This window comes from Pholis gunnellus (assembly GCF_910591455.1).
Source record: "Pholis gunnellus genome assembly, chromosome: 11".
Lineage (NCBI taxonomy): Eukaryota > Metazoa > Chordata > Actinopteri > Perciformes > Pholidae > Pholis > Pholis gunnellus.
The window spans coordinates 17,040,274-17,052,960 of NC_136538.1; the positions used below are offsets into that span (position 1 = coordinate 17,040,274).

General features: G+C 42.7%; 1 protein-coding gene across 2 annotated transcripts in view; it reads left to right on the top strand.

Moving 5' to 3' along the window:
• The window catches only part of LOC306703005 (ankyrin-3-like), a gene marked incomplete at its 5' end in the record, with an annotated part of 117,523 nt that overhangs the window by 64,075 nt on the left and 40,761 nt on the right, over positions 1–12,687 (top strand). The window contains 12 exons of one of the 2 annotated variants that reach the window (XM_079168803.1): positions 1,278–1,463; positions 1,996–2,019; positions 3,666–3,764; positions 4,808–4,906; positions 5,019–5,117; positions 5,717–5,914; positions 6,598–6,696; positions 6,860–6,958; positions 7,076–7,174; positions 7,279–7,476; positions 8,982–9,080; positions 11,016–11,114. In XM_079168803.1, coding sequence (XP_079024929.1) covers positions 1,278–1,463; positions 1,996–2,019; positions 3,666–3,764; positions 4,808–4,906; positions 5,019–5,117; positions 5,717–5,914; positions 6,598–6,696; positions 6,860–6,958; positions 7,076–7,174; positions 7,279–7,476; positions 8,982–9,080; positions 11,016–11,114 — 1,398 coding nt within the window. The remainder of the gene's footprint in view (positions 1–1,277; positions 1,464–1,995; positions 2,020–3,665; positions 3,765–4,807; positions 4,907–5,018; positions 5,118–5,716; positions 5,915–6,597; positions 6,697–6,859; positions 6,959–7,075; positions 7,175–7,278; positions 7,477–8,981; positions 9,081–11,015; positions 11,115–12,687) is intronic. The other variant, XM_079168804.1, reaches the window with a different exon arrangement.

Sequence of the window (12,687 nt, forward strand, 5' to 3'; positions counted from 1 at the left end):
CCCTCCCTCCCTCCTCATCTCCTCATGAGGGACTAGGCAGAGCGTCATTGATTGGTAGTGTATGGTGGTGGAGGCAGAGTGACCTTGAGCGGGTCACAGATGAGGTCCGCTCCGCTCGCTGCCTCTCCTCCACGGCTGCTGCTGCTGTTACTGCTCTGATTTACGTTGCTCAGCCTGTGGAACTCGTACACACACATACTTACCAGTCCCCACACGTATACACACACACACACACACAAGCACATGCAGAGGCAAATAGCTGATGGGGCTAATGGAATACCCAAGCCCATCTACAGTCCACTAGCTTACATCTACGGGCGACACGGTTGAACACGGGATGCCCTTCAGGACGTGTATGCACATAGAATATGTTTGCACATGTGCACACACACCAATCTGCAGACGTGAACATGATATATATATATATATTCAGGCACACCTACACAAATACTTACTGCGCACACACACACACACATTGAAGTATGTAGAAATGCACTGCTGAGGCAGGGAGCCTCCAGCTGAATTATGCATCATGAGAGTAATGTGTGTAGGAGATAGATGTGAGCCATTTCCACCCCATCATCTCATTATGTAACTTACATCAGTGTCCTATATGGTGTGAAGGCTCGAGAATACACAGAAAGTGTACAGTAATCTCCACATCTGTTTGACAAATGGGCTATTATGTTATGATGTACTATCCTACATGTTCCAGGAAGATCAGACTGTCTAAAGGTTAAACTTTCTATCTTGAGTTTCCAGATGATTCCCTTTTCCTCAGAGAGAAGATATTTGATTGTGGCAACATAAATATAGAAAATGTAACCTCCAGGTACAATCATAAAGTAATCTCTGGATTGATTCTGAATACAATTATCACACAAATACAAAATGTTTGCAGTTTGATTTGATGGAGAATTAGGAAACATTGTACTGTTGCGCTCATGTTTCCCATCACTTTAGCTTTTTCTTGACATTTTTGCATAACGAAAATCAAGTTCTATATAGTTGTCAGACTAAAGTACCATTTGTACACAATAAATAAGATCTTCTAAAACAAAAGGAAACGTGCTGGAGTTCATTGGACCATTAATAACCTTTTAAATGTCCATAGGACTCAGGGGTCTTGCTTTGCTGTCCTCTCTGCCTGCAGCAAAATGATAATTCAGTCCGTCCATCCAGTCACACTAACCATCTCATATCAGCGCCGTCACCGGTAATGCATCACGGCGCCCCTCCAGCCCCAGTGACTCCTCTCTCTCTCTCCTCACACGCAGGATGGCTTCACTCCTCTGGCGGTGGCCCTCCAGCAGGGCCATGACCAGGTGGTCTCCTTGCTGCTGGAGAACGATACAAAGGGCAAGGTACGCCTACCTGCCCTGCACATCGCTGCCCGCAAGGATGACACCAAGGCCGCGGCCCTGCTCCTGCAGAACGACCACAACGCAGATGTTGAGTCCAAGGTGAGTGACGGCGCTGATGCAGCCAGGTGGTGGAGCTTCAGTTGATTGTTTCTTTTTTTCTTTTTTTTTTTCTCTCTCTGATTATTTGATTGTTGTTTAAATCTTTGGTTTACAAAGACAGTTTTTTTTTTTTTTCCTTGCTGCCTTTTTCTCTACTTCGTTCTTGGTTAAATTTGCTTTTGAATATCTTTTTGGCAGAAAGGGGAGAGATGCAGAAGTACATTTCTTTGTTTGTATTTATTAAATCACATTATTGATCAGAATAACAGTCAGTGTATATAAGACGTTTCAGATGACAGAAACAGGAATTTGTGAATGTACTTTATGATCGTGCTGGAGAAGGATTCTGGTTTGAGAATGTCTTTATCAAATCTAAAATCGTAGATAACAACAGTACTTTTTTGCCATAAATATTTTTGTACTGATCTCCTTCTCCCCTCTCTGTGCTCCTCCACTTCACGTCAGTGGAGGACCTTTTCTGTTCTTTTGCTCACTAACTGCCCATTCTCTCCTCTCTTGGCTGACTCTGTAGATGATGGTGAATAGAACAACAGAGGTACACCTCTACTCTGTACATTACGTAGTCTCTCCATTGCAGCTCATGAAAAACTCTGAAAAACCAAACAAACACTTCAGTCCCCCTGACTTGATGCAGTCGTGTTTCTGCAGCCCTTTGTCGTTTCCCCCTACCCTCAGTCTCATCTCCCTCTCCATCTATTCATTCATGTAGTGAATACCTCTAGTCCTTGAGAAAGTCAGAGTAAAAGCGCATGTTTTACTAATACTGATTCAGTAAGTCCTGAGGCTGGAGGCTTGGGTATCAAGCTGATTCTAATGGTTTCATGGTGTCCAAAGCTTCGGCTGTTTTTTTTCCCAAATTATTTGTGACTGTTGACAAAATATTGTCCTAATGTGTCCTGACACAGTCCTTCCATGAAACCGATTAACATGATAACCAGTGTTAGCATGAAAAGTGGTTATCATTCATTGAAAAGCAGCGGTTTGTACATAACCTGCATGTCAACCCAAACCCCCATTAAGCCGTAAAGGAACCCAGCCTTCTAGCAACAGACAGTCAGTCTAATTAGTTTACTACGCTCTATTGATTTTAGATCGTCTAATCTAATCCCCAACCCTTGCATCTAAAGCATTTTGCATGGGACCAAAGCAACAAGCTACCTCGACACTGCTCGTGTGGTAACAAGGCCCCCTTCGTCACACCAAAGTCAGGTGGCCACCCTCTGTGTGCGCCTGTTTTGGTTGGCATTGTGTCTCGCTTTGGCAGACTGGAAAGTTATCTGATGTGATTCATCCAGAAAATGGCTTTGTGATCTGAGGCTCCTGCATCGTGGTGAAAATGTTTACATAGTACTCTGATGGAAGATGGAAAAAAGTCACTGACTGACTATAAAAAGATGGATTTTTGTGGTTAATTTAAATTTTTTGGTTAACTTACTTTTTTAATAGGATTTTTTTTTTGAGTGTAAGAATATATTTTGAGATTATTTAAAGTGGTAGTGTTTTTCGTTAGGGTTTCTAAAACACCAGATATCAGCAGAGTGGATACACATGTCTGAGACACCTGCTCTCCTCGGGATTACTGGTTATTTGAAATTGGGATGCCAATGATTAGATAGCTTAATGTGTGAGATTCATTTACTTATTGGACAGAATGTTTCCAGTGTCCTTCTGCTGCTTTCACAGCTGTTGCCCACTAAGCCAGGGGTTTTACCGGGGAAATTACCTTCATATAAGATGGTAACGAACGGTTAGGTTCATCTGCAGGACAATCTTTTACACTCTAAAAGTATCAGGATGTTGTAAACGAGATGATCTAGATTAGTATTTAACACATAAGCCTATATAGTTTTACTTGACTTTTCCCAGTGTGAGCATGAAAGCACATAGAAGCCCATATGGTATACTGAATCTAAACCCCTCTCGTTGTCAGTATACCATTGGCTCCATGTTTGATGCTTCGATTAAACGACTTTCTCTGCCACTGTGGGGAAAGTCAGGTGTTAGTGTAACAGTGTATAGCAGTGTGTGTCCTCCTCTGTACGTCAACAGTAGGCCTGTGTAGGCTGCTGTAAAGCTCCAGGTCTGTACAGCACATGGTGTGGTGGTTTCATATGTTTGTAACGTAATGTGTGTGCCTGTCTGTTTGCACGTGTGTGTTGTTCGCCTTTCTCCGATCCTCAGAGCGGTTTCACCCCCCTCCACATCGCGGCTCACTATGGCAACATTAACGTGGCCACGCTTCTGCTGAACAGAGGAGCTGCCGTGGACTTCATGGCTCGGGTGAGTTTATTCTGCCCTCTGCTGTTTGGGAGGGGTACTACCAGCATAAAAGGTAAACAGGAGTGAAGGTGGAGATTACGCGGAACACAGCGATCCTGTGCAGATGTGGAGCAGTGGTTTAGTTTATTATTGAGCTCCTTCAGAGGGCAGCTTTTTTGGTATCTTATGTTGTCCGAGAGGGTTAAATGATAAGGTGGATTATTCTGGATACAATTTGGATTCTGGAGATTTTGTTAAAGGATTGCAAATCCAGCTGAGATTGACTTTAAAATTAGTTCAAGATATTCATGAATATAAAGACATGGAAGGGATTAGAGTATGATGTGTTGTTGAAAAATTGGATACAGAATTTGCTGCTTTGGAGATGATGGTAAAGCTGTTTTGTATACTTACTGTCTCTGGTGATCTACGAGTCACAGGATTGATTAATAGAGTGTATATAACCGTCAGACAGATTTTTAGTGGATAAAAAATGACAGGGTGTGCAAAGTGTTTTGATTTTGACACATCGGTCTGCACCTCGCTGTGTGTGCATTCTCAAAGTTACACACTGTGTTCATAATAAGCGCATCATTGTAGGCTTCACTCTTGCTTAAAGAAATGCTTTTTATTTACTGTGCTATTTACATTGTAATGCAAGTAAGGGTGCCATTACAAATGTGTTTGTTTCCACATTATTAGACATTAGCTAAGCAGAGTCAACAGTGGCCCGTAATTATACGAGCTAGTGTGTGAAGGAGTGTTTGTGTTTGTGCTGCTTTTTGACACTGATTACAGGTTCAGGTCTAAAGAGTCATTCTACAGCAGTGGAGATAAATTAAACAATCAAGCCGTTTTACAGCTGTTGGCTTTATAATAAAAGCCTATGTACCCTTAATAAGCAGAGCGTAGGGTTTATATTACAACTTAAAATAAAAGATTACATGTTATATATCTAATGAATGAATTCAATTTAATTGTAGACTTTTAAATGCCAGTGCATGGTTTTGTGCAGATAATAAACCATTACATATAATTTGATCTGTCTCCTCTTTATTGTTTAGAATGACATCACACCGCTTCATGTGGCTTCAAAAAGGGGCAACAGCAACATGGTCAAGTTGTTGCTGGACAGAGGGTCCAAAATTGATGCAAAGACCAAGGTGAGACCAATTCTCCTCAGAAAGCTCACAGACATTCAGAAGCCCATGAGGCTGATTTTTTTTTACTCTTCTGTGATTTATTAACACTTTAGCTGTCTTTCTTCTCTCCCAGGATGGCCTGACACCTCTTCACTGCGGGGCGAGGAGCGGGCACGAGCAAGTGGTAGAGATCCTACTAGACCGAGGAGCTCCTTTCCTCTCCAAGACCAAGGTAGCTACTGGGACAATCAATTTAGGAGGCGCTGCTTAGCTCAGAATAGGAAAGGGAACAAATTCATGTCACATGTTTGTTTTTCTCTGACTGCTATAAAACAGAATAGATCACACTTCACTTGAAGCAGGGTACACATCGCTAATAACTAGGTAATACAGATGTTTGTATAGACTAGCTTTCCTCAGCACACAGAGCTATTTGACATCTAACCAATCAGATAGCAGGTCTGTTGTTGTTGCTGTAGTGTTGTCGCATTGTCTCCATAACGTCTGTGCGACCTCTCCAGAACAGCCTGTCTCCGCTGCGTAGCCCCACAGTTTGACCGCGCAGGACGACCAGTGTAACAAAATAGACATTGTTGTAATGGCCTCGTTATAACAATGCTCCTGTAACCTTCTCAACAACTTCCTTCACAGTCTGTCTGTGCAGCGCTTGGCCACGTCCTAACTTACTGTGTCTTGTCTGTCCATTTTGTCTATGTGTCCGTCTGCGTGTGTGTTTGTCGCTGTCTCTCTGTTTGTCTCTTTCTCTGTCTGCCTCTCTCTTTCTCTCCCCCTCCTCTCTGTCTTTACCTACCCCCCCCCCCCCCACTATAGAACGGGCTATCACCGCTCCACATGGCCACTCAGGGGGACCACCTCAACTGCGTCCAGCTACTGCTCCACCACGACGTGCCGGTGGACGACGTCACCAACGACTACCTGACGGCGCTGCACGTTGCCGCCCACTGTGGTCACTACAAGGTGGCCAAGCTCATCGTGGACAAGAAGGCCAACCCGAACGCCAAGGCTCTGGTAGGGATTAAGGGATGCAGGGGGGGAATGGGTCCGAGTGTGAAAAGTGACATGGACATGTCGGACAAAAGCATCCAGTGAATAAACATATAATATATAACTTTATTTAACCAGAAGAAGAATCTCAATGAGAGGCTCTTTGCAGTAGTGTCCCGACAAGACAGCTGCAGCACATAGAACAAAAGAAAATAAAGGTTATAAAAAAACATATATATACATAATACATACAAAGAATATCAAAGTGAATAATAAAGGGTCAAACAGATATGATCATAATGATAATATTTGAAGGGCAGATACAAGACAAATATTGATATTATAGTTTGCAAAAAGACACTAGTTTTGTGTGGATTCAAGTAAACGTATTTATATGGCGTCAATTCTATAGAATGATAATAATAACAGCAGTTATAGAATACATAATAATAATAATATATAATAGCAGCAGTGTATATAATAAAATGATAATACTGATAGAAATGTGACTATATTTGATGATTTTCTGTCTAAAAAAGTCTATTGAAACTACCTTTGTGGTTTGCAACTAACATTCTCTTTACCACCCATTTATTTTCTAGCAAATAAAAGCAGTCAGTCATAGATATCTTGTGACTGTGGAGAGATCATCCCTTGTGTGAGTGTGAGCTTCACACCGAGCCTTTTTTCTGTCTTTCTGTGTGCAGAACGGTTTCACTCCGCTTCACATCGCCTGCAAGAAGAACAGAGTGAAAGTGATGGAGCTGCTGCTTAAACATGGAGCCTCTATCCAGGCTGTCACTGAGGTACTGAGCACTGTTTTCTGCTTGACTCTACCTGTTCACACTTGGCACCAGAGGTGGTTTCTTCAAACTGCGCTGACTTTTAACTATTCTGAGCTGCACTATTTCATACATTGGGACTTGCTTTAATAGATCTTGTCTTGGTTCGGACTTGTTTTGTCTACAGTCTGGCCTAACGCCCATCCATGTGGCAGCCTTCATGGGCCATGAGAACATTGTCCATGCACTGACAAACCACGGAGCCTCACCGAACACGACCAACGTAGTGAGTGGATGAATTTATAATGGACTGTTACATGTCAAAAGTACATGTTTCTGTTAAGTCCCACATCATCGCATGTGAAAAGCTCCAGCTGAAAACCGTTTTCCGTGTTTCTTCCAGCGAGGAGAGACATCTCTCCACATGGCAGCCAGGGCAGGTCAGGCAGACGTGGTCCGATACCTGCTCAAGAACGGAGCCAAGGTGGAGACCAAGTCCAAGGTGAGAACACCGAGCCTCGTTATCAATCACTGTGTCGGGGAGAAAAATGAAACAAAAACAAGGATAAAATACTGGGCCAAACGTCACTTTCTCCTTCTCCGCAGGACGACCAGACAGCGTTGCACATCTCCAGTCGGCTGGGGAAGGTCGACATTGTCCAACAGTTGCTGCAGTGCGGCGCCTCTGCCAACGCCGCCACCACCTCAGGCTACACCCCCCTTCACCTGGCTGCCCGCGAAGGACACCAAGACGTCGCTGTGATGCTGCTGGAGAACGGAGCCTCGCTCTCCTCCTCGACTAAGGTGGGTCCGATGGATAACGTCGTGGATTTGGATGTTGGATGTCCCGATTTGCTTCGACACACACACTCAAACACAAACGCACACATCTGAAGAACCAAGCATCACAGAACAGATCAGCTTCATTATTTCAGTGCCGTGTCGCTCCACTAGTGGGCACCAGTTTCCAATAGTCTCCATGGTGCTTGTCTTGTTATGTTCATCAGTCAGAGTTTGTTGCAGCTGAAATATTCTGTCACATCAAAAGCGTTCATAGAGACCAATAACCAGCGTAAGTGCAAGGCTCAAACATGTTACGTTCTGTCACATAGAGGAGTCGCATGAATTTTTAGTGCTCACATTCAGGTCAGTGGCAGTATTAGTGTTGACCCACTAATGTAAGACAGCACTTAAGTGCTTAAGTGCATATAGGTGCAGCCCAACATGGACGGATGATGTCATTTTTTGGTGGTGCTGGTTTCACACGTGACTAATTGCACGGATCAAGGTCAAAAAGAGATTTAGAGTAGACTTCATGGAATTGGTTTGTGCATGAGTGTGATTGTATGTTGCTGTGGGCTGTCTTTGAAGGTGACCTCCGTCAGTGGAACAGATTAATGAACGTTAAACCCCATGGTGCCAGCGTTCTCTAACACACACACACACACACTCACACACACACACACACACATCTTTTGGGACTTCACTTGTATCAGCTGTTCGTCAAAACGATGTCACACGAATCTTGGAGCAGTGGTCTTGTGGGATGGAAACCATGCATTGACCCATTTGTGATGTTTATGAAACAAATGTACCGTTAAAGTGCCCGCATTTGAAAACATTTAAAACTAGTCTTTTCTAAAAATGACCCTTTACCGTATGAGCTGAATATTAACCAATCACACAAATGAGGTCATGTGTTTCAGAGCGTGGAATGGGAATCTGTGGGAGTCACATTCCTCAGGAAAATATGACCTAATGTCTTAAAATATCTTCACGCACACACAGGAAGGAAGCCAGGATTAACATGATCACATTATTCAACAGACATTTATAGATCTGGAATACACAAGGAGATAGGGGCCTTTGCCTTAGTTTCTCAGGGTATCAAATACCTTATTGTTAAATCATGCAAAAACATTGTAGCTAAAATACATATTCCTTTTAGGATGAAAGGGTGCGTTTTTAATTGGTCGTTAAACGCTACATTCTATCAGTTTGAGAACAAACTAATTATTTGTTGCAGTGAGTTCATTTCGGCAGAAACGTTTCGGGTACAAAACTGTTATGTCCTACGTTTGTAAGTCAAAGTGGACACTGAACTTAACCATCCAGATGAGCTATTTACAACTATGTGAGAAACTATGTTGTTATGAAGAAGAGCTTGACCCAGGCCAGCAAAGGCTGACCCAAAACAAAGTAAATATTCACTTCCTGGTTTAATACCCGTCTCTACTCCTCCTCTCCATCCTCTCCGTCTTTCCACATGTCTTTCATTTTGTTGATGTATTTCATTCTGTGTTCAACAGAAAGGGTTCAGTCCCCTGCATGTGGCAGCAAAGTACGGCAAGATGGAGGTGGCCAGTCTCCTCCTACAGAAGAGAGCTCCGCCTGATGCTGCTGGAAAGGTGAGATGTCTTTAAAGAGAGGAGAGGCCTAGTGCACGACATGCTTCAGGGGCTCAATCTTTATCTTGACAACAACTTTTAAGGATGTTTATAGATGTGTTTCTGCTGGAAAACCTGGCAGAGAAAAGACTCTATTTATTAGGCAGAGCAGAGAAAAATGAAGGCAACAGTACAAACTCTAAATTTCTATATCATCGTGACAACCAAGCAACGACGAGGTGTGTCACGATCAGAGCCATCGTTTTCAAATCATCCTTAAAAAAAATCCTGTAAACATAAAAGAGAAGCCCGGGGAAAACATCCATTCAGATTATTAGAAGCTGTATGGAGAAGATAACCTCATGTAACAGAGAACAAAACATCAAGAATAAAGTATACATACGCAGCTGTTGAGTTATCCTGAAGGGGATTAAACAGTCAACTTTTCTGGCCAACAAATCAAGAAAAATCAGGAAGTCATTCAGACAACGTGACTATTTATCATCCCGCACGTCTTTCGGTCGCCTGCCCTCTTCCAACCTGTCTCTAAGAGAATAAGCAGAACCCTGTTGGAGCTGCAGTGAGACACGGTGTTGGTGGTGGGGGGAGGTTGTGTGGAGGAGCGGCAGGTTTAGGACTGATCTCAGGACAACACAGCCAACAGATGCTTGTCCTGTTGCAAAAACCTTCTGGGTAGATTTGCTTTTATTCCCTGGATGATGCACTCATTCCACCTCAACATGCACCCTTGCAGAAAGGCATTTGTATACACATGCACTCACACATATTGACGCATTTACTTAGCATAGGCCTACTGGCACTGCCTATAGTCTGGGCTAGTTGTGTGTGTGTGTGTCTGTGCCACCATCTGAGAGCGTTTAACATAATGGCAGTCAGGTATGATAATGAGGCTTCCACAATGCCTGGTGGTGTCGGGCTAAAATCAGCCCCATTGTAATACTGAGTCCAAACACAAAACCAAAATTAGGTTTTTATTGCAGTTACAGTTACAGTCATTTTCTTTAGAGATGAGTAGAAAGACAATTACTTCTTTGGTTTCCTCACATTTTGACTCAAAAGTCTCACACGTCTCCGGGACAGTTGAAACAACCGTTTACAGTAAGTTTATATGTGGGACGTTTCAGTGATTCAGTAAGCGTCCTGAGATAGAAGTTGATTTCTGTGTGGATGCAATACTTATAATAACAGAGTGCACATACACATGCATTGTATTTCAGTGATCTAAAACATGTCATTTCAACTAAAACAATAACAACAACATACTGCTACTGCTGTTGCTAGCACTCTAATACTACCTTTGTGACTCTTGAAGGAGCTGTTCACAGTCTGATAAATTGCCTCAAGCGTTGGTTGGGTCCCGCTCTTCATCTCTGCTTGAAGATGGTGGCTCGTGGCTACATTGGCCTCTACTAGCATAACAAACTTAAATCTCTAACTGAACTACCAGCTGTTGAGTTGCATTGTGGGTAATGTAGGCGCCACATTTTCACCAAGAAGAATGACTTGAATAAATAAGATAATATCTCTGGTTTTGCTGCGTCAGCTTTGATAGTTTTTTTGGCCCACCGTTAGTCCGACAGTGTTAAAGGAGTGCAATGCTACATCAGTGGACTACTCTTTTAAGTGTTCCTTTATGTGTTGAGGAAATGATCCTTAAGCTAGATAAACCATTTTTGGAAAAACAATTGGAGCAAAGGTGACAATTTTGGACATACATTTCATAAGCCAGCTAGCTGCTGCTTCCAGATTACAGCATGAAGCTTTTCCTCTAAACTGTCTGCTGCACTAACTATCTTTCATCAGTGTGATGTCCATCTCCCTTCATGCCTTTACATTCTGTTGGTTTGATGCTTTCCTTTTTCTTATCGGTGTGTTTGTGCTTGTGTGTGTTCAGTGAACTTCTAACCTGGTGTTGGGTGTGTGTGTGTGTTTTAGAGTGGGCTAACTCCACTGCATGTCGCCGCTCACTACGATAATCAGAGAGTGGCACTGCTGCTGCTGGATCAGGGAGCTTCCCCACACGCTGCCGCCAAGGTATCCACACAAAACACACATCAACACAACAATGAATTCATCTGGCTTGTGCCCTCAGCTCCATCTCAGACCATTAACAATGTTCTGTATGTAATGTATGAAGATCTAATGCTCACCCATCTTCTCCCATTCCGTCCGGTCGAGTCTTTGACGTTGTGAGTGAATGTGCAGCTTTTGATCTGAGCTCAGCAAAGTCTTTGAAATCACTCAACTAGCCAGAATTTAACACACTCTGTCACCATATTGGGCTCGGTGGTTTACTGGATGCTTTATTTTCATGTTTCTCATAAAACAATAACTGGAGAGCACACGTGAACGGACTGGTGATGTGTTATACATGTCGTAAATGAATCCATAGTCTCTCTCAACTTCAAACCACCCTTTTGTGAAGTCGGTTCCAGAGCTGTAAATATTGGGTGTTGCCAATGAATGGAGAAAAAAAGAAAAAAGTTACTGCTCTTGCTGAACTGTGTGACAGACACAAACACACATGGTCGGTGACATATGGTCAAGTTGTGCCGTGTCTCCTGCTAGGCTTTGGCAGTCTGTCTAAAGTATGAGCAGAATGGCCGAACTGCCAACCAAAATATGGCAGGAAGTGCCTGATTTTTGGCTGGATTGTCAACTGCAAGAGGAGACAAAAGCTTGTTAAGCTAGTTTATCCTTGCTTTCTGTCTTCTCTTTTTGTCACCGTCTCCTGCTAGCTCTCTCTCTCTCTCTCTCTCTCTCTCTCTCTCTCTCTCTCTCTCTCTCTCTCTCTCTCTCTCTGTATCTGTCTCTTTTTATTCCTTCGTCCCTCCCACACTCTTAGTCATTAGTTTCTCCCTCTATGAATTGTGTTTAATTCGGCTTTGTGCTAAAGTTGGTGTGCTTGGTCTAATTTGAGGGCTTTTGGAAAGGGATCAATCCTTTGTTCACTAGGAATTGTCTAGAAGCGTCTACACACTCAGATGCGAGGAGTGCATGATCACAGACTTGTAGCAGAAGCGTGGTGCATGCGTCGCATCTCTGTTCTAAAGACAGAATGATCTGACATAGTGAAATTGACTCGTGCAATAAGTCTCGCTGTAAACAGTCCAAGAAATGAGGACAGTTTGGAAGTAACGTGTGAGTTCAGCTGACAGTGATGACCTTAGAAATATATGTGACTCTTCCCTTCATCTTCACTCACCTCGGCCTTTTACTCTGTTTAAGCAAAAATCACTCACAATTTATTTCAATCAATCGACAGCTGAGACCGTTGTGTTCAAATCTTTAGATTTGGTGTCATGACTAAATGCATATGTTGAGATTGATGCCACTTTATTACTTCTGTGGTTGCAGTAATGTTGAACTTCCTCTACTACTGAACCTTTTTTTGGTAGAAGCTCATTGTTTTTGCTTCCCCCGGTGGAGAAAAGATCTGTTGGTTATCTGTGCTGATTATTTCAAATGTTTTGTATGTAATGAAAATGACTTACCATAGTGGTCTTTCCTAAACCTTTGTCTATACTTCAGTCTATAATGTATGAACTGAATTACATTTTGATTCAGAATGGAATGAAATACATTATAGAGGAAACCGCTTATGGAA